The sequence below is a fragment of the Juglans regia genome, chromosome 7 (genome assembly GCF_001411555.2).
Source record: "Juglans regia cultivar Chandler chromosome 7, Walnut 2.0, whole genome shotgun sequence".
Classification (NCBI taxonomy): domain Eukaryota; kingdom Viridiplantae; phylum Streptophyta; class Magnoliopsida; order Fagales; family Juglandaceae; genus Juglans; species Juglans regia.
Genome location: NC_049907.1, coordinates 20286263 through 20311530, shown reverse-complemented (window position 1 = coordinate 20311530; position 25268 = coordinate 20286263). Strand labels below are relative to the sequence as shown.

Here is a 25268-nt window from a genome sequence, read left to right as displayed (position 1 = left end):
GTAATACGTTAAATTTATTTTATGATAAAAATAATTTTATAATACAATATACTACGTCAAATCAAATTAATTTACTTTTATATAATTTTTTTTAATGGCAAAAAAATTTATCTTCAAACAAAATCGAAAGGTTTACAATGCCAGGTCGATTAGCTCAGCCTCATAATAGGTTGGCTTCCCGCCCCCTGATACAAAACATGTGGTTCAAACGCCCCCTTAGGCCCTTTCCCCATGATCCATCAAACAAAAATAAAATTCTCTGATATCTATATCTCCCTCAACAATCACTTACGATATCCACTTCTTCTCTTCTTTTCTTCTCACTCACATTTCCATGTATTCCTCCCTTGCACTCCCTCTGAACCCCAGTCTTCACTTCAAACCGTTTGCTCTTCCCCACACCACTCTCCTCTTCCCATTTCCCAAACTATCTTCGCTTTCTCCCTTCAAATCTCACGTTTGCCGCTCCACCAACCACTCTGACTATGACCGCGAAGAGATCCGATGGCTCCGCGAGGAGCAGCGCTGGCTTCGCGAGGAGCAACGTTGGCTCCGCGAGGAACAGCGCTGGGCCGGCGAGCGCGACTCCCTACTCGGCCAAATCGCTGAACTCAAGCTAAGAATTCAACACCTTGAGCACCAGAACTCTACGCTAGGAGAAGGGGCGTCAGTGTCTGAAACTATCTCGAGTATCGCGGGATTGTTGCAGGTGCTTAAGGAGAAAGGTCTAATCGCGGAGAGTAGTTCGAGTGCGAGCCCGATGGTGTTGTTGGAGGAGGATCTGAAGGAGAAGGAGGTGGTGGTGGTGGATAAGGAGGTGGTCAGGGTTTCGGAGGACGTAGCAAAGAAGAGGAGAAAGACGCTGAGGAAGGGATCGGAAGGAGATGAGGTTCGAGCGTTGCAGGTCTGCTTGCAATCATTCCTACTATGAAATTACAAGGCGAGTTTTGTGTTTTGTGCTATGTTTTGTGTGTGTTTATAGATGCATATACTTTTTTATTTTTTGCGATTATAGTTTTCTTTTTTGGTAAAAAAGAGATGTCTGAAGTAACAAGAACATTAAAACATCACGTCAATAGCGCATGTCAAAGTAAGGATTCTAAGGAAGAGTTAAACAACCGACATGCCATAACTACATGAGGCGGTTATACTTGAAGAACGAATAATTGGACCAATTAAATTGATTATAATTCGAAAACAGTCATGGTGTATTGTGATGAGGTTGTTATACTTGAAGAACAAGTAAGTGGACTAACCAAGTTGATTATAATTCGAAAACAGTCATGGTCAGTTGTGCCCTATAAGAGGTAAGTCAATGGTCAGATATATATATTGCCGAATTAGACTGATGCTACATGTATTTGTTTGCTAAGAAGCCACCCCAATGCTTTGTCAACTAAGCTAAGGCCTTGAATTATCTTAAAAAATCTATGCTATGGCCTTGGCTTGTATGTAATTGGCATATATGAAAATATTCTTTGGCACCTATTACCATGCTAGGCATTGTCAAATTAAATTCCCGTTTCACTTTTATATTTTTGTTCCTTTTGTCAAATACGAACATTGTGAGGTGAAGTAAGGTGCCAGAGATTACTTTTCAAGAAAAGAAAACGTTAGGTGCCAGAAATTAGTATTCCTTTGTTGAAAGATGGTAGTATCTTTACATCTGGATCCTTGGCTACTTGGTGTACTAACTGGCAACAGATGAATAATTGATGTTACTAAAAGTTGCCTCCTCCTTAATTTAGAAAGACGAACGCTACAGATTGTTTTAGTTATACTGGACGTAAAATAAAAACTGTAATGCATTAGCAAGTAGAAAACGTACAGAAGGAGTCCAATCTCAATTGAAGAAGGGAGTTTGGAAAGCCGGAACTGTTCTGAAATGGTAAAAATTATAAATGTTTGCGAAACCCCAAAATGGTAAAACTCATAAATGTGGATTTCTTGCCACTCTTGAAGCCTCAAAAAGCTCCAATGTGCTGAAGAGATTTGGGTCAAATTGCCTTGACCGAAAATGAACTTGAGAGCCATCAGTCGTACCAGAGAATAATATTGTGAGCTCTTGCTTTAATCATTTTGTATTAATATATGGAACTGTCAGAAAAAAAGAAATATAAGGAATGATGTATGATAATAGGCCGGTAGGTTACAGATTAACTTAAAACATTATCCTATGAACATGACATTATATAATGATTATGTTATTTACTTTGAAGCTGAACTTTGTGGTTTGAGATTGGATTAAGCTTCTCTTGCATTGAAAAATCCTTCATTTTTCTCGGGCATCTCATCTTAAAAGTAGAGCTGTGCACAGTAAATCTCCAAACCGTATAAATTTGTATTTCAAATTCTGGGTTGTTTGATGCGGGGTGAGTTGTAATGTTCATGCTGGGTTTTCTGCAGTTCTTCTAGTTCTATATCTTGCCCCATGCTATCACAACTCACTTGTATTACTAAAACTGAAAGAGCATATCTTGTGTTCTGACTTGTGAGTATGACAGGTAGCATTACAAAAATTGGGATTTTACTCGGGTGAGGAAGACATGGAATTTTCAAGTTTCTCAAGTGGGACAGAACGTGCTGTCAAGACTTGGCAAGTAAGTTGCAAATTGTCATAACATGCAACTTACATAGACGGAAAAGCTCCAGAATCATCTAGGATTAGATAAAGTTTTCCTAGTAGAATGTCCAACATGTAAATGACTTAATCGTTCATTTTCATGCTGTCTTTCTATTCTGTCTTATGGTTTTGATAGTGTGTGGTACTGTTTCACAGTCCACACTAGGTGCCACTGAAGACGGGATAATGACTGCAGAGCTTCTTGAAAGGTTATTTATGGAGCAACAAATTGTTGGTGCTCGTTCAAACACAGATGCAGATCAGAAGGGCAGCAATGTGTCTGTTTCACCGAAGGTATGTTGAGATCTCTTTTGATGAAATACTTTACTATTGTGGTTCTCTTAAGGCACTATGTTGGCGGAGTTCTCATTAAAATGCCACATTTGGCACTAATGCCTTTCTGAAAAATATATAGCTCTTCTTGTGCCCATATGCTTGGGGATCCACATAAAAGATTGCATATTTGAACTGTTGGGATGATTCAAGCAGCAGGCTGGTGGCAACACACAAGCTGCATGTTGTGATTTCACAAGTAAACCAACATTGAAGATGGCATGGGAGCACATGTAGATGATAATGGACTGCCTTTCAACTACCTTTTATTTTGTGTTTTCTTTGCTGGAGGTTGACATAGAAAACTGTACTTCTCAGTTTTTAGCATTGGCTGGCTTAATAAAAGATTGATGCTGAAACCATATGGGAATTGGAAGGGAATATTGCTCTGAATTTTGGCATAGGGGCCCAAAATGTGCAAAAGCATATGCCCCATTTTGGAGTAATCTTCCTGAATGCCTCCCCCCACCTGTGCCCCCCCCCCCCCTCTCTCTCCCCTTTCCTTTTAGTAATTTTATAGTGATGGTGGCATGATGAGCAGATTAGTGACTGGCGGGTTAACATCTATTTATTATTAACCTGAGCAACTCTCTCTAATGACAAACATTTATCATTTTTATTTTCTTTTCACCTATGTTTTCTGAACTTATCATGCGTGCAAAGATATTATTGTGCCCATATTGTATTAATAGGGAATCAAAGAACATATCATGAATTTGTGATCAGATTTCTATTTATAGTCAAGGATCCTGCTGATTTTCAGGTAGGTGCAAATGGAGCTCCGGTTGCTGCTATAACTGAAGTTTCAGAGTTTCAGCAGAAAGTTGTGAATGAAGAAAGTGTTACAGAAGTAGAGGTATCCCAACACCGAGTTTTTCTCTTAGGAGAGAATCGATGGGAAGAACCCTCTAGAATAGCTGGGCGGAACAAACAAGTTGGTAATAGCAAGACAAAAGATGCCACAACAAAGTGCCTTACCTGTCGTGGAGAGGGCCGCTTATTGTGCACAGGTACATGTTTGTCACTGCCCAGTTTAAGTCTCCATAGATAGAACAATCAAACAGAGGTTTGACAATGAAAATACTTTGAAGTTGCTCCTTGTCCAACCATAAATCCCAAATTAACAGCAGATTCATTAGTTGAGCGAATTTCCTTAAAGACTTGTCTGGGTCAAAAGTGATATTTTCTGACTAGTATAGTGGGCATTAGTTGATAACTTATGCTTAATATATATATAGGACCAATGGAGAATCTTCAAGTTTGAAAATGATGAAAGGTCAATTGTTAGAAACAGACTTAAAATTTAAAATTTTGGACACTTACCTCCTGCAGATGCTTATCATCTCAACATACGTCCCACCACAGCCATCCGATCCTCTGATGCAGAAGATCGGTTGCCTTGAACAGGCAGTTAATAAGTTGAGTGGGGACAAGTATGATGTTGCAGTGAGACGCTCCCGCTATAGTGCATATCCGGTATCTAGGCCATCTGGGTCTGCAGGAAAATCTTTTCTTTTTTTTTTTTTTTTTTGGGGGGGGGGGGGGATAAAAAGCTATAACCTACTTGAAAAAGTTGTAGATTGAGACATCTTGGGTTGGATTCCATGCTAAGATTACTTTGATAATGTGGTTCTGAGGGGTGGGGTCGTGTATTTAGGATTGACTAAGAAAATTAGTTGAAGAAAACAATCCGGTCATGTACGTACATATGAAATGCCATTAAAGACACTTATTTTTGAAATTTGCCCCTGCTTACATGAAAAAAGGTTACAAATTTGAACTTCCAAGGTTGGGAATTTTCTTTTGCAGAATGTGATGGAACAGGCGAGCCAAATATCGAACCACAGGTAAGAGGATTGATTACTGAGCCAAATATTGAACCAATATTATTATTTATTCTTTCTGATCTGATACCATCCATCCACCATTATCAAAGACTATTATTATTATCTTATTATCAAATTTTATATGCAGTTTCTGGAATGGGTAGACGAGGGAATGAAGTGTCCATATTGCGAGGGCGTTGGCTTTACAGTTTGTGATGTATGTGGAGGGAAACGACATACATGATATGTATTGTCTTATCCTCATCTCTTATATTAATTATATATATATATATATGTCTTTTAGTGATTGTATTGTTTACTTATGAGAATACCATTTTTCCTATGATAAATATCATACGACATAAGACATTGAAGTGGAGGGAGGATTAATGAGTGTGTAATGAAAACAGCAGGCCACGTGATTCTGTATCCAACGAGAAGATGCATTTTTAATTTTTCTAAACCGGCAACGTATGATCCAAACCATTATATCACATGACACCCAAACCGTAAGAAAAGTAAGATGTGACACATTTATCACCATGAAATGATCATTTATTACATGTTTCTTTATCATCTAATGGTGATAAATGTGTCACGTACTATTTAGTATGATCAAAATAGGACGAGAATATAGTGTATAACATTATTCTTTATCACACAGATCAAGTAATTGTTGTAGCATATACATAGGATTGGGATGGAGAATAGAGCTGGAATCATTGAACTTGCCTTCTTTTTTATTAATACTTTAAGTTGCTATAAATATTGCAAGTAGAGAGAGAACAAAACAAATACCGACGTAACTCCCCCCCCCAAGTGGTGGCAAAGGGATTATTCTTTGGTTATATTAATTAAATCTATCTTATCACAAATGTTAATAAAATTGCCAAGATTCATTTTTTGGTAGTATTGCATTTCTGATTTCTTTCTTTTTCTTTTCCTCCAGAATTTCCACCTATTGCTGCTGTACAGTCATTTGTTTTCAAGGGAAAAACATGGGAAACAGTCAAGAAGAGAGAGAGAGAATTATAAGTCCAAAAAGTGGGATATTGTTCTCTAGTTTGTCTTGTTGATAAAAATGAGGGCTCAAACAAGGTGGCCTGAGTAATTAAATAATATTGTATCCCCCCATCAATCAGAAGATATGGGATTGTCGATCCAATCCAAATTCAGCAGATGATATAATAATCTAAAGAATAAGTAACATAGTTTTCTGCAATAAATTATGCGAACTCACACTGCCATAACGTGGAACCAACACAGCACTTGCATATGCTTGACATCTGATGAACCTTTTATTGGGAGAGCAGCTGAACAGCGTTCTCTGTAAACGAATTCTGTATTCCTAATGAATTATGATTCTATTGCATTCGATCATTGAGTATTTTTACCCCTTTCAACTGCTCTTCTTTCCTTCTTCAAAGATTCATCATATTTGTATCTTTACAGATTAGTCTTTGGTTTGCCACTGGCGGCAATACGCCTTGTCACTGACCGCATGGTCACAAATTCCTCAGCTGCTGAAGGGTGTATTCCCACCTGTTGGATAAAGACACAAAACCGTCTCAATACCAAAGGAGCCATAAAATTATGAAATAGAAAGACCAATTAAAATCAAGGGCCTTCTACATTAAGCCAAGGGAATGAACTCTCAAGAGAGATGGTAAAACAAACACAACGGTTGTGTTTAAATAGTAATAATAATAACTAGAAAAGTCAATCAAGATGCTGCGAATAATCATTTTGGTCTAAACATTTGCTGATTGAAAGACTGGAGTCTAGTTTGTTCTTCCCCATTATTAATGTAATAGAGAAGAGAAATGGTCCTCGGTCATATCTTTAATTCTCATATCTATCAACTACTTCCAGCAAAACACATTAAACATGCAGAAGGGAAATATGAGTAATGGAGTAACTTTGCTAGATAATTGCCAAATCACACACTTGGCAGGGTATACTGCCATGGAGTTGGGTATTAGAAAAGATATACCCGCTCCCATGGAGCTATTTCAGGCTCTCATTATAATCAAAGATTTATGTCTCAGATGTTACCTAGCCTATTTTTAGAAATTTCTTGCAAGCCCGTCATCTCTCCATCATCCCATAATATATTACACAATTAACTTGCACATCCTTTGCCAGCATGCGCCGCTATCTTACCTTATAGCGGCCACACCATTTTATGGCTTCTTGCTTTTTAAATGATTAGTTGAGTGGCACACAATGTCATAATATCATCAGTTATATCATGACCAGCATAATTTAGCCAAAGGAGAAAATAAGGAAAGAAAGCCAGCTCAAATGCTGATGTCTAAAGCTGTCAATAGAAATGGGTACAAATGGGAGGATACAACTTGTGTAATGAGTTCGCAGAAAGCTTTGAAATGAGAAACCGAAAAACCAAAAAAAAAAAAAAGGCTTTAGCTTACCGTGCTGTCAAATTGTTCCTTCGTTGCTCCACACTTGACGGCAACAGCAATGCCCTGTGGACACCCCAAAACAATATCAAGAACCATTTTTTTTTTTACAAGTGACAGATTTTATTAATGAGACAAGTCATAGTCCAAGTATACAAGAGTTTATACCTAGTTAAGGGGAAGAAATAGAAACAAGAAAATCATGAAAATCTAGACCATTGCAATCTACAACATTCGCCGATACAAACAAAGTTTTAACAAATAACAATCTAATCTCCTCCAATGTTCACTCCTTATCTTCAAAAGCCCGTTCATTTCGTTCTTTCCGTAGGCACCAAAGAATGCATATAGGCATCATCTTCCACACAACTGTGATTTTTGGAATTCGGCCCAAATTCTTCCAACTGGCCAGGAGCTCAACCACCATAGCAGGCATAGACTCAGGCCAACTCCAATCTTCTAAAGACACCATCCCATAGCGATCTAGCAACCTCACAATGCAGTAGAAAATGATCCCCAGTCTCACCATTTTTTCTGCACATACAGCACCAGTCCACAACAATCACCCGGCGTTTCCGTAAGTTATCCATAGTCAAAATCTTGACCAGAGAAGTTGTCCAAGCAAAAAAATTGCCTTAAGAGGCGGCTTATTTCTCCAAGTACTTTTTCATGGAAAGCTATTGTGTTATGGGTTGATAAGGGTCTTATATATAGAAGGAGCGGACAGAAAAAGCGCCTTTTTCTAGCGGGCATCTACCACAATTTATCAGTTCCTTGAGTGCTCAATCTCCATGGCATACAAGGTTCTCAAAAAGTTCACATTCTAGTGGATTGAGCCACCGGACATCTCCATGAGATCCACCACTGATGTTTCCTGTTCACATGCAATCCTGAAAACTGTAGGGAATGTCTTTGAGGGCTCGATCTCCACACCATAAATCCTGTCAGAATTTTATTCTAGATCCGTCACCCTTCACGATTCTACTGTGTCGAACAAACAGCCCCCCAACCTCTACGTATGTGCTTCCAAACTCCTCCATTCGCCCCTTGTCCCTAATACTCACCCCGCGGGCCGAAACATAAATACCCGGGTACCCCCCCATATTTCAAATCCAAGAACTAAATGCACATAAAGTAAAAAATATAAATATCCAATAAAAGAAAGAGAAAAAAGAGCGAACTTTCAGATGGAGCTCATTAAATATTAAAATACTTGCATTCTAAAAAAAAAGCTTTGCAACTTATATTCTGAAGTCTAGTTCCTCTATGAATTATGAGGATTTTATGGATAGAAGGGAGTAACTGGACATACAATAGTGTTGAACTTCCTTTAATTTCATTTATTTCCATGTTTTTTTTTTTTTGATAAGTAAATTATCTCCATGTTTTTAAGATCTTTGCATGACTGAATGGTTATTTGAGAGTGCCCATCGTTTCTTATTTTATAGAACTCCTTGATTTCAGATTCTTACATCTTGATAAATTTACAATCCACTATTTTAATGAATTTGTTACCTAATAAAAACTGAGACCATTAAAAGAAAACAAATATATAAACGGCCCTTTACAATCTCCATCCATACAACAGAACCAGCCTCTCTTCTTTTGCAATGTAAAAAAGTTAATTCCCTTGGGCATATAAACATGTTTGGCGAAAGTTGCTTTGGCTCTCTCAATGGTTGATGAGCATCTATAGGACTAAATAAAGATTCATACTAATCTGTGGAACTTACCCAAAAAAATACTGCTCTGTGGAAGATATTAATTGAACAGGGCAACTGTGTGAAGAAACAATGGATGCTTCTTTTCATGTTGTGATAAAATAAATAAGAGTAAGAAAGTGCATCCAAAATGCAGATAAACTTCAATAGCCTCTAAAATATGGTGCTACTAATAAGGTAAAAATGCTTCTAGAAACTTATTGCATGATGTCTTCACTTTTCTTTTGCACACCTTCTCGCTCAATACAAATTCAAGAACGATTCTGTCACTCAAGGCTGGAAAAACAAGCACCAAAATTGTTTCTAGCACAGTTTTCTACGGCATCTGCAATATCATAGTTCATATCTCCCACTTGAGGCTACCCCGGCCATGCTGTTCAGAGATATTGGAAAAATAGCAGCATAATGTAAAAACCAGTATTGAAAGCTGGTTGCCTTTTGATGCGTTTGCCGGTATAGGGCATTTTAAATATCCACAGATATCCCTTATTGACTATACTAAAAAGTTCACATAAAAAGACCAAAAATAGAAATGGCCACTCCAACATGTATGCACCTATCATGCATGTTACCCTCATTAAAAGAATAATAACCGACATTGAAAGTGCACTAGAACTTCATATCTAAACCATCAATGAAACAAAATGGCAAACCCATTGTACCTGTATGACCTCAGGTGCATCTGGGCCGCACATGGATGCTCCAATAACTTTATCTGTCCCAGCATCAACAACTAGCTTCATAACTGTCTTTTCTTGTCGTCTGGAGCACCAAAAATAAGAAAAACTAGTAAGTAGACATTTATAGAGATTTCAAACATCAAAGCCGTATTTGCAAAACTGTTTAAAAAAATTTCTGTCTGCATTAACTATAACATGGTAAGTATTCAATTTAGAAGCTGTAGCATGTGTGTGTGTGTCTAATGAAATGCCGAGTCATTGTGATGGATTGGTGTCGTATGTGGAAAAAAAGTGGTCATGTCCCTCCAAGTCTAGGGTTCGAACTGTTGGGTCAAACAATTTCTAGGGGTCATGTCCCATCAGTAAAAAGCCAATAATTTACCTGATCCCTGTGATGGGAATGTGTTACACGGGTCCAAAGTTTGACTGGGTTAAAGACATGTTACTTTTGCACCGTCTCCGAAATTCTTCGTCATAAAAAATATACTTTTGTAGTGGAGTAAGACTTCAAATCATGATACGTACCCAGAGATAGTGTTCTTCATTGGATTGAAGGTTGATGTGAAAACTGAGATGTCACCATTTGCTTGATCAATTGCCTCCTCTTCACTGAGGCCCACTACAGATAGAGGTGGTATGCTGCAAATTGGAAAGAGACGTGCATATTTAACATTCACAAAATTAATTCAAATGGTAGTTAAGATGTTCTACTTATGTCACACGAGTAAAATAAAACAATAAACAATAGATAGGAAATACTTTTGTTACAGTGTTGGGTGTCAAATATGAGCCGTTCAAAGCAATGTTAGGTATACAATGCAGACAATTTTCATCAACTGAATATGGTTATTAGTTCAACCAGGAAACAAATGGCACTTTCTTAACTGCTTCTTCCTAATGACCTTTTGATGCTTTAAACAAAGCCCAAACTCCCAAGGCTTCCAAAAACAATCCATGAATGCTAACATGGAAAACTGAAGATATAGATTTAATTAAAAATAATAGAAATAAGATACCAATTTAGCATTTGAAAAATAATGAAAATTTGTAAATATACAAACTGTACAATAGAGATCAAAACTTGGCTATTGCTGAAGCAGGAGATATCCAACCACAAAATCCAGAGGCTCCAATCTAAGCTACACATTTCTTATTAAACCTCTTGAACTTTCCACCTTCATAAGATATTACAAGTAAAAATTTTTGTAGTGCAATTTGAACAATAAACGTGTTCTGGATATTTTAGGTGATTATTAAGAAGAGGGGAAAAACCTACATAAACTGAACAGCCCATGGTTGAGAAAGAATAAGATCAAACTGAAACATATTTGCAACTTTCTCCAGTGGACAAGTCAATCTGATACAAGCCCTTGGACACGAAGCAAACTCTTTTTGGGAAGGACAAGACCAGAAAGGATGATAAATTTAAAAAATTTGGAATAACACCTTTTTTAATACAAATAGAATGTATGAAATAATAATAAGCTATTTTACCTATTAAAAAAACTAATAATAAGCAGTTTTAAGAATATCTAAGAGTCTCAGGAGATGCATGGCACCTGAACACTGCAACAGGCACATCTTTGTAGTCTGGTTTGGTAGGTTTCCCACCAAAAACAGTTTTCTGCAGATGAAACAAAATACATGAATACATTGAACAACATTGGAAGCAATCATTTGAAGAACAAAGCATACCAGATAAGTTAAATAAAAAAATTCTGAATAAAACTCATACTGCAAAGCATGTTGCCTCCATTAGGGCCACAGGGGTGAGATTCATTCTATTTGTAACATCACCTACAGCCCATAAGCTAGGTATGTTGGTGCGTGAGTACTCATCAACCTGAAAGAGAAATGGCAGCAGAGACCTCAGTGGCATGAGCAATTCTCATGGTGTATACAATCGTTTATGTGAGTGGTGAGGGCAATAGAACAACAAAGAAAAGGATCAATGATGTGAGATTGCAAACCTTTAAGTAACAAAGCCAACATTTTTTTTTTTTTATAAGTAAAATAAATTCTATTAATCAAAGAAAGTAACAAAGCCAACATTATATGTTTTCATATGTTATTATAATTTTACTTATAAAAAATATGTTATTATAATTTTTCAATTTAACCCAAAAAAAATTGATGAGCATAGAACGCCACGAGCCCATCAGCTAGTTGGATACCAACCCAACTGGTTGCCAGTTGTCAGCCACAGGGTTTGTAGCTTCCAGGCTCCAGTAAAGGGTTTATCAATGCCTCATTTTTTTAAACATAGCCTTTCTATGAGAATGCCATTAAACTGAATAATAGCATAAATCATCCTCTTTTGTGTATGCACTTACATATTTTGTAACAAACTTACCCATTAAATAATCAAAGAAGGTTTCAAATGCCTTTGCACCAATAATCTCAAAGTTCTGTTCAGTGTAGAAATTGAAGTGCATGGTAAATATTACTAAACTCAACAAACTGATCCTCAGTAATAGAAACACATTACAAAATGTTCCATGATAACAAGCAAGAGAAGCAACTGAGAAAGCTAGTGACCTTCACAGCTCCTGTCTGGTCAAGTTCCACGCCTACAGCTTCCAAATTCAACCTCTTTGTATTAGGAGCCCGACCTGTAACCAACGAGCAGTGACTAATGAGAGAATCTTTTCAAGGGTAAAAAACGAAACTGAAAAAATAATAAAGAAACAGTTTAACCCCATAGTAATTATATGTAGCTTTATAAACTAACAAGTGTGGTGGAAAAGTAGTAGAGAATCGATTCACCATCAGTTGCTTCACTATGAACTAGCTAGTACTTCATGGAATAATATAAATAGATGGGGTAATGCCTCGTGAGTTGGGGGTCTTGTAGGGTTAGAGTGTGGAAATTCACAAGGCATTGGGGAAGTTTTCTTATCACACTAGATTTGTGGTGGGAGACTGTTAGGATTAGATTTTGGCATGATGAGGCTCTCAAGGAACTTTTCCTTGATGTATACAACATTGCATAAGCTAAAGATGCTTCTGTAGCGGACCATATGGAAATATCTACTCAACTTATCAGAGCAACCCCTGAATGGGAGATAGATACATTTACGACAATCTTTAATATACTATATTCCACTAGGTTGAGACAAAAGGGTGTAGACAAGTGCATTGAGCCCCTGCCCAGAGAGAGGTGTTCAATGTCCCCTTTTTTTATATAATTTCCTGACTCCTCATAACAACCCCTTCCTTCGAAGAACATTTGGAGGACTAGGGCCCTTTCACAGGCTGTGTTTTCTGCTTGGACAGCCTATCTAAACAAGATTCTCACCATTGGTAACCTATGGAAAAGATATATCGTAGTGGTTGATTGGTGCCATATGTGTAAGAGTGGGGAGTCCGTGCATCTTTTTTTACTCCATTGCAAGATTGCTAGTGCACTGTCAGTGACTTCCTAAGATGGATTAGTTTGGCTTGGGTCCTGCCCAGAAGAATAGTGGACCTATTTTATTCTTGGAGAGGACTAGATGGCAGCCCACAATCGTAGCTGTCTAGAAAATGGTTCCTACTTGCAAGTGAAATGAATAATAGAAGTTTCGAGTAACGTGAAGGAATGCTGAAGGAGCCCAAAACTATCTTCTTCAACATTCTCTTCCTTTGTGAGAAACAAGTGGGAGAAATTATAATTTTTTTCCTTTAAACCCTTCATCTTTAGGTGGTCGTTCATACTTTTGCTTCTATCCCTAATTTTCATGATTTGTTTTCTTCTTCTTTTTATTGGTTAGATGTATCCCTTGTTTACTTCCTGTGTACTCAGGTTTGCACCCGTTTTTGTGTTTGAATAAAATCTTAGGAAAAAAAAAAACTGAGTAAGCAAGTAAAAAACCATACAATACAATATTATCACCATGCAGGCATGCTCCAAGTTTTGTGAAAACTTAAACCTGTGCAGGTTTGTAGCAAGGTATAAAAATAACAACTGATTGCGATTATTCCAACCAGTAAGTTTTTCACAAATATGTGTAATATCTCAAAACTCTCAAATTATTGTGACAATGTCTAAGGTTGCATTTGCTTCAACATAAAATGAGAAAATAAGAAAAAAAAAATTGGTTGAAAAAATTTATATGAAAATCATATGTTTTCCGTTGTTAATGGAACATAAAAGATGTGCCAAGAAAATTTTCAGACTTTTATTGCTATGAAAATTATTTATAGGCCACCATCCACCCTAAAGCATCATGCAACCATTTTCTTGTTCTTCAACTACCACAAAACTGTTGGAAACCGTCCAACCCCGACTAACATCTTGTCCCAAACGCTTAATTCTTATGTACATGAAGATGTTATCGAGGTGGGATTTGAGTAGGCCAAATCACTACTGGGCGAATCATGACTAGGTAGGTCGAAAAACTTCATTGAAGAAAAGCAAATATCACTAGGAACTCAAACTCAATCAACCAATATGCCTTAAACAATTACCAAAGATCTCTGAGCTCATTGATTCAAAGTGACTTGTAAATTAAACTGGGTTTGTAATTACCAATGGCAAGGAGTACAACATCCGCAGTCAACTCTTCCCCTTGATCTGTGGTAACTTTTATGCCATCCTCTGTTTTAACCAACTAAAATTAGAGAAATAATAATCAGCACAATGGTAAATGTGAATAAAAAATGTGTCGGTCAATGTAATCCATAAAAAACTAATTTTATACCTGTGTCAAACATGTCCTTGGGTGCAAATTAATTCCCCTGCCTTCAAGATTTCTCGCAACCACTGCTCTCATCTCATCATCGAAACCTCTGCCAAAGCATTCAGAAACGGTTGCATCAGAAACAGAATGTAAACAAAAAACGAGAGTGATTGTGGTTCAATAATTCCTGGAAAATCGCTTATTTAAGAAGCAATGAAATGGAATAGGAAACATAAACTCCCCATTATTACACAAAACAGAAAACTTCTCTAAAAAGCTGGACTGTTACAAAGAGGTAACATAAAATATAAAATTTTGGGCTACTTCTCTTTAGGTCAGGGAATACAGCAGGAAGCAATTGACAGGGGGATGCCAGGGCAGATGCTTCCTTTGCCAAAACCAAAACCTCATACTACTACTCAAAAGCAAAAGAATAGCTTGAGAATCCCCTAAATCAGACAATCTCAAGATTTATAATTGGTAAATTGTTCATTACTATAGGGTTGATCATTTCCATTTTCAGAAAATTTTAGTCAACTCTTTGTCTCTCTTTTTTTCTGGATTTAATGCTAAGAGTCCAAGCTGAGTTTTATGTATTTGAGTTGACAAAAATTAGTTGCCCAAAAGATTCAAGAGTTTAGTAAAGCAATAAAAGTTTTGATAACCTGCTTCCATACCCACAGTTCAGAGACTTGTTCCAGGAACATTTGACCAAATATTTTTCACATGCTTCCAGAACCAAAGACTTGTTCCAAGAACATTTGACAATTTCTTATACCCAAGAATAGATAATTCACAGCCTAGGGTCTCAAAGTTGAAGAGAGTCTAAAATTTTTACAACCTTAAAGGAAGTTCCTTTCTGAAACATAGATCCACGGTCAGACCCATCCCCCTCCATATTGAAGCGAATTCGACAGAAATGTACCTGATGACATCAAACGATGATCATTTTAAAACACTGAGAATGCACAGCTGAAGAGCAATACAGAATACAGATTCAGAGATAGAGATAGAGAAAAACCCTCCCCCCACTATCACAGCACGCTTGGGTAACTCCTCCAAACTCAAAGCCTCGTCAGAGGTTATGGCTAACTCCTGCAATTATAAAGAAAAAGAAAGTGGGGAAAAGACAAGGAGAAAACACAAACAAATAATATTAGATCTACAATTATATTAAATGCTTCAATGAATGTTAACTTAAGTAGTCTATCGATTAAGACATTGAAATATGTAAATCAACAGTTGCAAGGATGGCCAAGCACTTCAAAGATCAACTCCATAAATCTAACTGAGAAAATTAAGGTACAAGACTCAGGAAGTCCAGGAAAAGGTACACAAAGGTGGTTAAGCAAAAGGGCTCATTGAAAAAACCATAAAACTAAAGCTTCAAAGAAAAATCAAGAAGTTGGAAAAGAAGGTTGAAAATCAGTTCAAGAGAACCTATTGCACCTTCTATGTGATCAATATCACTTGGACTTGTAGCAGCACAATGCATTCAATCATGCATTATACAAATACCTATCAACCAAGTAGCAGAAAACTTCCAAGAGCTGTGCTAAACATGGATACAACTACAGCTTAGACACACCATACTAGCCTCTTTTTGTTTCTAGAGTGAATTAGGTATTTCCTTCCTATGTACTTGGGCTTTGCCTATTCTTGGTAATAAAATTCCCTTATTAACTATCAAAAAAAAAAAAGACACACCATATGCCACAGGGCTAGAGTCAGGGTGAACTGGCACATGCTAGAGATGCCAAAAACTAAATAAGGTTTTTAATGTTGAGAACTTCATCCTTTTGAAGGAACACATGGTTGACACAGTTTAAACATGTGAACGTGCATCCATATAATATGATATTTTTACTTTTAACAAGAGTCATTAAACAAGCATCCATCTCGAAGAATTTTAATCATAAACAAAAAGGTTGCAGCCCAAGTACACAAGAATACAAGAGGAGCACCTAACTAGAAATATAAAAGAAACTTGACCCTTTTTGGCTGGGTTAGTTACTTTGACTCTTTCAAGCAAGATTTCAAATAGGGTTGAGTGAGTTCATGTATACTTCCTGTATACTGGGATAATATTCCTTTCTTTTTAATAAAATTTATCTTGCTTATAAAAAAAAGAAAAGAAAAAAGAAACAGAGAGAGAGAGAGATTTCAAATAGCTTCCTCTAGTTATAATTTAAACAATTAACCCCACAAAAAAAAAAATGATTTCATTATCGTTTGTGGTCCAGTCATTAATTTGTGTTAGCTGAAGTGGATAGCCATGACATAACAATTAAAACAAACACTTTTGTTCTCATAACAATTTTCATTAATGTTTCACACATGCTTGGTAAAAAAAAAACAATTTGTAAGATATCCAATATGCTGAAAACTAAACATTTTGGTAAAAATTGGAACTTCACGGTTAGAAGAACTTGGTTATTACCCTGTTGTAATTTACTTATTCAAAAAAGGTTTATAGATGGGACAACAAATTTATAAGGGAGTGGTTGGGAACTATAGAACTGGATCAAACATGGATGCCATAACTAGTTTTTAAACTTTGGGGTTTCCTAGATAATGTAAAATATGGACCTGTTTCTTAGTGCTTTTTTTTTTTGGCATTCAAAACAATTTTGGATATATCATCCATAAAACTAAAACATGATTACTGTGTACATCAGACAAAATGAATATATATTTTTTTTATTGGCACCGGGTGTCCGGAACAACGTCCCGACTAATCCCGGGGGTGCATAGGCTCTCGGCAAGGAGTTTCCCGCAAGTGCACCTCAGGTAATTCAAGGTGAAAATCTCCCAATCCAATCCAATAGCCCCTAAAGATTGTTTGCACCCAAGGGGATTTGAATCTTAGACCTAGGGGGAGCATATCCCAAGCCCAAGGCCTTTACCACTTGAGCCAACCCCTGGGGCTGATAAAATGAATATATTACCAAAACCAGTTCTAAGTTGAAGTAGATTTTTATTTCTTTTTTTATGCCGAGCTCAAATGCCAGGCATGTAATCCGATTGAGAAAAAAATTGGATAGTGAGATGAGATGGAAATTTAATATCATTATTATTTACTTATATATAAAAAAAAAAAAAAAAAGATTTTTCCTTTTAGGGTCCCAAATTGAACTAGTCTATGGTTTTTCAAAAACCTAAAAGGTCTTTTACAATGGAAAATGGAAACATATTTTTTGAAGTACATTAATGAGTAACGGTACCATAAAACAACTTCAAAATTCCTTAATTAGGAAATATTTAACTATTTCAGCCCTTGATAAGATAGCATTAACACAACTACAAGGTAATCATACTCAGGTGTCTCTCTTGTATATGTCCTGTCATGAGCTATGCCTATTATTCTTATCAACAAACTATTTACTGCTAAAAAGAATATTATGGGAGAATGTTAATAACCAAACTAAAAAGTACAAACCCAGTTCACATGAGCATTTCACAATTCATAGATGCCATAATTTTTTTTTTTGATAAGTAATAAGAATATTCATAGATACCATAAATGAGATCTACATTAATATTCTGAACAGAATAATACACAGAACATATACAAGAATCCTCAACTTAGAGTCTAGCTGCACGGTGTGACCAAGTACTTCTTTGTTTTGATAAGATAGAGATCTTCCTGTGTATTTGAGCTATACCTTTTGGGTTTTTTAATAAAATTTTCGTTTACTTAAAGTAAGTAGGGATTTATTCATATTGTCTCTTTTGCGCCTTCTTAATTAGGGCATATAGTTGTTCTTGTATTTGTATCAGGCTTTGCCTAATTCTTTGATCAATAAAATTTGTTTACTTATCAAAAAAAAAAAGTAGCGATTTATTTGTATGAAAAAAAGGGTGAAACCCTAATACATAGGGAATATACAAGAGAAGCACATAGCTATTGATATTAAAGAGGTCTAGAAAATTCTTGAAACTGAAGCTGGAAAGACAAGTATGTTCAGCCATCAAGTGATTCAGCGTTCTGAAAACTAATGGAACTAGTGCATATAACTTACTTGTTTCTTTTTCAGGTTCCTAGAATGTAATTAGGTGTTTTATTTTGTATACTCCGTGTACTTGGGCAATGCCTATGTCATTCTCTCCAATAAAGTTACTTTGACCTCTTAAAAAAACGTTCTGAAAAATAATGTACTGAATATGTTTACCATATTGAAATAGAATCAAAGCAGAAATCTACCTGGCCAGGAATATCAGGCCGTTGAGCCCTACTGCCAGTTGCAATCAATACGTGCTTAGCCGTGTAGCTCAATTTAGTGCCATCTAGTTGTGTTACCTCAACTTCATTAGGACCAACAATTTTTCCCGCTCCTTCAAATATTTTAACCCCAGCATTTGTCAATAAGCGCTTGTAAATTCCATTTAACCTGAGTATTTCTTCTGTCTGAAAGTTTAAAGCAAAAAATACAATCACAATAGTACTATTATAAACAATTAACTGCATATCTAATTTCAAACTATCAGCATGACTTAAACTAATAATTGGAGCGATACGGAAGAATATTCAATAACGTGAACAAGAAATTAGTGTCCATGTTCCCACAAAGAAAACAAAAATCACCTAACTAAATTCCATATATCCTTTGCCACTAACAAGTCCCCCCCCCCAAAAAAAATAAATAAATAAATAAATTACAAGTTATGTTGTATGTTTTAAATAATAAATAATTTGTCTAAACATGCCCCTTACATGCTAAGACTTGAGATCAAATATTTAAACCAGAAAGAATTAAGATTATACTCCATCCTTAAACACCCATCGAAAGAAAATCTGGTTCGCTAGCCATTGTCAAACATCCCTCAAGAGTAACTACTATATATTTTCTGCTGAACTGTTAAACTCCGGCAAAAAAACTAGAGAATTCTAAGAAAAGGGAATCAGACCAAGCAAATAGCATTAATCAAGACAAATTATCATTTCCCTTCTTCATTGAGACTACAATGGTTCAACATTGCTAGAATAGAAAAAAAACCAAGTTATATAACACCACAACAAAACTTAGCGATCTAGCAACCACCAATTCCACTAACAAGTTTTCCAATGGAGGCATTTATGGTTATCCTAATTAGGTTGTAAACGTGAACAGAATCATATAACAAGATACACCATGAATCTTTGTTTAAAAAAAAAGGTACCTTCTTATGCAAAAGTTTCTTCCAGTTGAAGTCAATTTTCTCATTTAGCTCCCACCCAAAATTCCTGGAATCCTACAAAGCAAAAAGAGTACATTAATCATGAATAGCACACAATAGACCAAAAGAAAAACTCAGTACATCACACTAAAAATGGGACAACTTTTTGTCGGTACTAACGCAAGGAACAACAATCTGCCAAACAAAAATTTCATTCCCCAACCGACTTTCTAGAATAGATTGAAGCCAATCTATTGCTAGATAGATCCAAGAACCAATGAGTCTTAAGGCACAGATCACTGTAGGAGTATCAAATAGCTCAAAACTAATTCCGGAGGTCAAGTTCTCGCATGTTTTCAATAAGTAAAGATAATAAACCAAATTTCAAGAAAACTTTGAGCTTGAGCCATGTCAATAGAAAACTTGATAAATTAACAACCTAGATGCAATGAGATGATAACAAAGGAAGACTCCCACAGAAGAAAACTCTCACAAAATGTTTTCTTCATTTAAAGTTCTGCCACTTGAAAAGGAGTAACAAGCAGAAGAAAGTATGATTCCAACAGTTTTTACTCATGTATTCTCAAAACACTTCATGTACTACCGATACTGGATCACATTCTCACCTCAAGTTCACCACCATAAGTAGCTGCATACACCAGAATCTTCTTGGGAACACAACCACGAAGGACACACCTAGAAAACCAAAAGATGAAAAACATGATGTACACAAGCAATTTTGCTGCAGGAGTGCTACTCTCAGAAGGAATCAATCATCTCTTTTTATCAGAAAACACGTCATCCATATATAGTCTAACAGGAAAAAGGAAAGTTCTGGAATAAACTAATTATATATTCAGATGATCTGTTACCATACAGCCAGACACAAAGTAGAAGTCACTACATATTACCAACAGGTCTAATCATAACTCTATCAAAACTATTCATGCTTCACTATAGTTATGTTGATGTACTAAAAAGGGTAGCAGAAACTAAATAGTCTATTCGATGTTTTTCTCAACAGAAGTTGTTACTCTGAATAAAAGTAATCCTTATTCAATGAACCGATGATTTGTAGGTCATCAAAACAATATAAATGATGAATTGAAACTTAGGATTCAATCGACCTTTTTGGTAAGATATCACCCAACTTCTTCCATATAATTACTCTAATTTAGACTACTGAATACAAATACCACCTTTACAATCAAAATGAACATCCAAATTAAGGAATACATCAATAAAAAAAAAAAATACAGCTCAGAAAAACTGATTTCTCATTTAGTTTGTGACTCAACTCGATCACTAGCATAAGGAAGAAGATCACCCAATGGTTCAACACTTCTTTTTTATAAGATAATATTGTGTTAAGAAGAAAAAAGGTTGTTAACGTAGTACACAAGAAGTATACAAGAGATCCCCCCCTATGTAGGATAAGGGAAAAGTGCTAGCAAATCCTAAAAAGAAGAAATGGAGAAATTTACACTGTTTTGGACCACCATCCAATGAAAGAGGGTGTAAAGGAAAGAAGACTTAGGCCTGGTTTGGGCAGTAAGTTGAGATGAGATGAAAGTTGAATAAAATATTATTAGAATATTATTTTTTAATATTATTTTTGTTTTGAAATTTGAAAAAGTTGAAATGGTTATTGTATTTTGTTTGGAAGTTCGGAAGAATTGTAATGATTAGATGAGATGAGATGAGATAGTTTCACTAAACAAACCAGGCCTTAGGGTTCGTTTGGCAACACAACTGTTCTCAAGTATTCTCAGATATTTCCTTCCCAAACATCATTTAAGCACAAAACATTTTTCAATTTCAAATCAACTTTTTCATCTAATCATTATAACTTTTCCAACAAAACACAAAAAACAATACTAATTTTTCAAATTTCAAAAGAAAAATTATATTCAAAAATTATATTCAAACAATTTTTTAACTTTATAATATTTTTATTCAATTTTTTCTCTCCTTTCCCAAAACCCAATAAAATATCTTAATTCAAACCATTTCACTACTATTCACAGATATACTGAGATATTGTAAGTATCCAAACGGACCCTTAAGCTCTGAGAGCACTTTCATTGGATTAGCTAAAAGTTAAATCCAATGAGAATTTAACTATTGAACCATAAAATGTATCACATTGGAATAGCTACATTTCAAATATTTGGAATATAGCTACAATAACTTCTAAAGTTATTTCCAAATTTGAAAGACACTGTTTATTTATCAAATCCATTTTATATCATTTGTTTCTCTCTCCCGATATCTCCATCAATGTCTTTCTAGTTTCTATTTTTAATCCATAATTTAATTAGAATATAATTGTTAATTAATATATAATATTATGAATAGTAAAATATGGTAAAATAAAATAATTTCATAATTAAAAAAATTAAAATATTTTTGAAATTGATATATTAATTTGAGTTAGTGAAATATTAATTTAATAAGAATATGATTATTAATTAATATATAATAGGTAGAATAGTAAAATATGATAAAATTAAATAAATTAATAATTAAAAAAATTAAATATTTTTTAAATTATTAGTTATTTATTACTATTTTAAATAAATGTATAATCTAATGTGGAGATTTGATGTGAATAATTAAAATCAAATTCATCTTATATTATTTTATATTATATAATGAAAAAATAGTTATTCCAATATGGAGATTTATGTGAATGGAATAGCTAAAAGTCAAATTTCTCTTATATTCATAAAAAATGTCCTTTAACTTTAACTAATCCAATGAGAGTGCTCTGACATTAACATCATATTCTTCAAAACTATGCTCCTTTCTTTCTTGCCAAATACACCCCAATAAGCAAGAAGGGAGCATCCTCCACGATCAAGCGCATTGATGGCTACCAAATTGACCTTTCCAACATGCTAGAAAATCTACTACTCGAGCAGGCATCATCCAATCATTCCTAAATTGGACAAAAACCATATTCCATGACTTGCTAGCAACCTTGCAATGCACTAGAGGGTGATGAACATATTCTTCATTTTAGTTATAAATCCGACATCGGTTAATCACAATGATGCCCCACTTCCTCATGTTGTCTAGGGAAAGAGTCTTCCTTAAAGCTACTGCCCAAGTGAAATTTACTCTAGGGGGCCTTTTGCCTCCAAATGAGCTTTCGTGGGAAATGATCCCTAGCCAGGGCACGCACACAATGTAAACTGATTGTACTTTGAGCACTCCTTTCCTAGATGACCCCCAAATCATTTTATCATCATTGTTACCTCACAATTCTCAAATACAACGGGTCAAGGAACGATAAGAAGAGATCCACCACCCAATCCTTAGCCTCCTTGAAAAAATCAAGGCACCATAAAAAAGAGTCTGAAGGTAGTAGGTAATTCTCTACCATGTAAGCCTCCTTGGAGTGACCAATAATGAATAATCATGGGATAGTGTCTTTTAGAGATTGGTCACCACCACCCATCCTACCAAAAGTAGATCTTGGACCCAAGTACAAAGGGAGTATATAAGAGAGAACACCTAATGGAATAATTCTTTCCATGTTAATTGGTGACTGAATGAAAAAACTTTGTGCATTCATCACCCTCTTTAAGCCATAATGCCCTCGACTTATGTCCCTAACAAATTTTCTCCATCAGGGTTGTCCTTCCCAAATCACCAATAAGCACCGCCTTCCTTGACTTCTCTTCTCCACTCAAAATCATATGAAAATAGACACATCAGCTAAAAATGCAATATTTTGGTCATTAAGAAATGGTAAAGCCCTCGATATACAGTGAAGGCCGATGGGGAAAATTTTTTCCAGCATCTACTATAGGAAGCAACACCCTTACATGACATTATGCGAGCAAATTAGAACTAATATAATATTTTGCACCAGCCCACATTCTTAATCTTTAAACCTACTTAATTGAGAGATTGAAAAATAGATAACCACAAAGGTGTAAACATCTCACTAATCCGGCATCCAATTTGTTAAAATACCAAAAATAAGGGGAAATTACATGGTGATTTTTTCTGACGGAGCATTAGAAAATGGGAAACGGGTAAATTGCTATTGCAACTTGCAACTAATGCTCTATTCCAATGTCATTTATCGTGCTATGTTTCAATAGGTCACTGATTGTATACAAAAGGTCAACCAGTATTGTTAACAGTTTTTATTTTTATAGGTGACAAACCTACTACAAACTCAACAACAGAGCAGTTTTAGCAACGCCCAATACAAACCAAAAAAGTAAAAAACGAAAATCAGGAACTGTAGTGCATAGATTATGACTCTAGGATCACAAAGATGGCTAGGGCAACCAATGAAAAGAGCATTGAAGTTAAGAATTTTTATCAACTCACGTTCCACCAATTCCTCCTTCGACGTCTGAGCTGATTGGATGAAATGGAAGCTCACAAATCCCAACCTTGCAACAGTATTACAAACGTGATTAGGTCATCATCTAGAAATCAAACGCTTCTCATGAAAGAATAATGAATATGACAATCAAGGTAAGAGAACGCGAAGATTTGGATACAGCTAAAAGTATTTCCACGAAAATTTAAAGAATTCAGGTGCATTACTAACACCTAAATAAGCAACAATAAGACAAAAAGGCAATCAAGAATATCTTTCAAAATAAGCTATTACTGATTCTTTTACATGTGATGAAAAAAAAACTAGCAAACAAATGTGAAAACAGAAATTTGAATCACCCACTGACTATATATGTGATTCTGCAATCAATGAAAACAAAGCTATCAAGAAAACCGCATAATAAGACAATCTAGAAGAAATTATCTTCTTGTTTAGCCCTCAAATAACCATAATTATGCATTGCTTCTTCCATATCCTAAGTCTATACCTTGGCTCCATAATTAGCAGAAAATCTAGCCGCACGGACGCCACCACTTCCAGCTCCAATGACAAACAAGTCAAAGTCGTAGTGGTTTTCCTCCGCATTAGGTTGGCTCACCTCACCATCAATAAGCATCTTTCTCGCCATAGCTATATACACAGAGATCATAAAATCAAAATTTAATTAGCCCAGTAAATAAAATAGTCTATCGCTCTGTTGGCTGCCGGAAAGCTGATCGGTAGAGAGAAAAGAAGAGAAAGCTTCGAATATGACGCAATTTGTCGCTTTGGTTGAAAAAAAACAGAGAACTGCTCAACTAAGACCAATCAGTTGCTCGAATCTAAATTCAGCGTTTCCCCGGGTTTAAAAGTAAGCAACAAAAAAAAAAAAAAAAACGCAGAAAATATTAAAAAATAAAAGGCTTATCAAATCCTCCCATTTCCCCACAGCTTTCTACGAACCAAACGGATCCTTCCATCAAAAAAAAAAAAAAAAAAAAAGGGAACAGAAACGTCGACAGAGCGAGAGCAGATGATACTCTGCAATAATGTAATGAACAAAGAATGGACCTCCGAAATTTAAAAGATCGTGGAAGTTAAACTCGGAGGTGGCAAATGCAAATCAGTAGTAGCAGAGCTTAGGGCTATGGAGTCCAGTCGAAACGATTGTGTATTATCGCAGAGATAATAAATTTTTCTAAGCTTATTGACAGCGAAAGAGGTTTACTCCGGCGATTCATAATTTAGGTATGGGATTTTAGATGTTGCGTTAAAATTTAAATAAAATATTATTATAATATTATTTTTATTTTAAAATTTAAAAAATTATGATAATCATATAAAATGAAATAATTTGATTTTCTATAACTAAATTAATCCTTCGTAATCAATCGATAGCGAGAACACAGATAAAAGGGAAATGCTATGCATCTGCCCCACACCGGCACACACTTCATATCATTTTTTTTTTTTTACACTCAATAGGTTGAGTGTGTGCCGGT

General features: G+C 35.5%; 2 protein-coding genes across 4 annotated transcripts; one reads left to right on the top strand and one right to left on the bottom strand.

Moving 5' to 3' along the window:
* Positions 1–202: 202 nt before the first annotated feature.
* On the top strand, positions 203–6008 carry LOC109004053 (protein disulfide isomerase pTAC5, chloroplastic). Of its 2 annotated transcripts, XM_018982446.2 has the most exons (7): positions 239–904; positions 2505–2600; positions 2780–2917; positions 3720–3966; positions 4766–4803; positions 4931–5029; positions 5732–6008. In XM_018982446.2, exons 1-6 carry the CDS (start codon positions 335–337, stop codon positions 5024–5026), a joined length of 1185 nt encoding a protein of 394 aa, XP_018837991.2. In that variant the 5' UTR covers positions 239–334; the 3' UTR covers positions 5027–5029; positions 5732–6008. The 2 variants fall into 2 exon arrangements, with proteins under 2 accessions (XP_018837990.2, XP_018837991.2); XM_018982445.2 differs by lacking the exon at positions 5732–6008 and having other exon boundaries at positions 203–904; positions 4931–5211.
* LOC109004052 (glutathione reductase, cytosolic-like) lies at positions 5828–25018 on the bottom strand. 2 transcript variants are annotated; one of them, XM_018982443.2, is made up of 17 exons: positions 24838–25018; positions 24275–24417; positions 23772–23836; positions 20048–20117; positions 19425–19496; positions 18469–18672; positions 15286–15359; positions 15106–15189; positions 14286–14373; positions 14114–14195; positions 12142–12215; positions 11339–11446; positions 11163–11227; positions 10129–10242; positions 9586–9685; positions 7215–7268; positions 5828–6324 (listed from the first exon to the last, which is right to left on the bottom strand). In XM_018982443.2, the coding sequence occupies exons 2-17, from the start codon at positions 24413–24415 to the stop codon at positions 6229–6231; spliced, it is 1491 nt and encodes a 496-aa protein (XP_018837988.2). In that variant the 5' UTR covers positions 24416–24417; positions 24838–25018; the 3' UTR covers positions 5828–6228. The 2 variants fall into 2 exon arrangements, with proteins under 2 accessions (XP_018837988.2, XP_018837989.2); XM_018982444.2 differs by having other exon boundaries at positions 24851–25004.
* Between the last annotated feature and the right edge of the window lie 250 nt (positions 25019–25268).

Bases quoted from the DNA above. Each gene is read 5' to 3' on its own strand.
- LOC109004052 (XM_018982443.2), bottom strand. From the start codon at position 24,415: ATGGCGAGAAAGATGCTTATTGATGGTGAGGTGAGCCAACCTAATGCG. The intron at 14,374-15,105 runs GTTGTAAAAATT...ATGCTTTGGCAG, and splicing joins AGAAAGGAACTTCCTTTAAG to AGGTTTCGATGATGAGATGA. The intron at 11,228-11,338 runs GTATGAGTTTTA...TTTCATCTGCAG, and splicing joins TGGAGGCAACATGCTTTGCA to AAAACTGTTTTTGGTGGGAA.
- LOC109004053 (XM_018982446.2), top strand. From the start codon at position 335: ATGTATTCCTCCCTTGCACTCCCTCTGAACCCCAGTCTTCACTTCAAA. The intron at 2,918-3,719 runs GTATGTTGAGAT...GCTGATTTTCAG, and splicing joins ATGTGTCTGTTTCACCGAAG to GTAGGTGCAAATGGAGCTCC. The intron at 3,967-4,765 runs GTACATGTTTGT...TTTCTTTTGCAG, and splicing joins GGGCCGCTTATTGTGCACAG to AATGTGATGGAACAGGCGAG.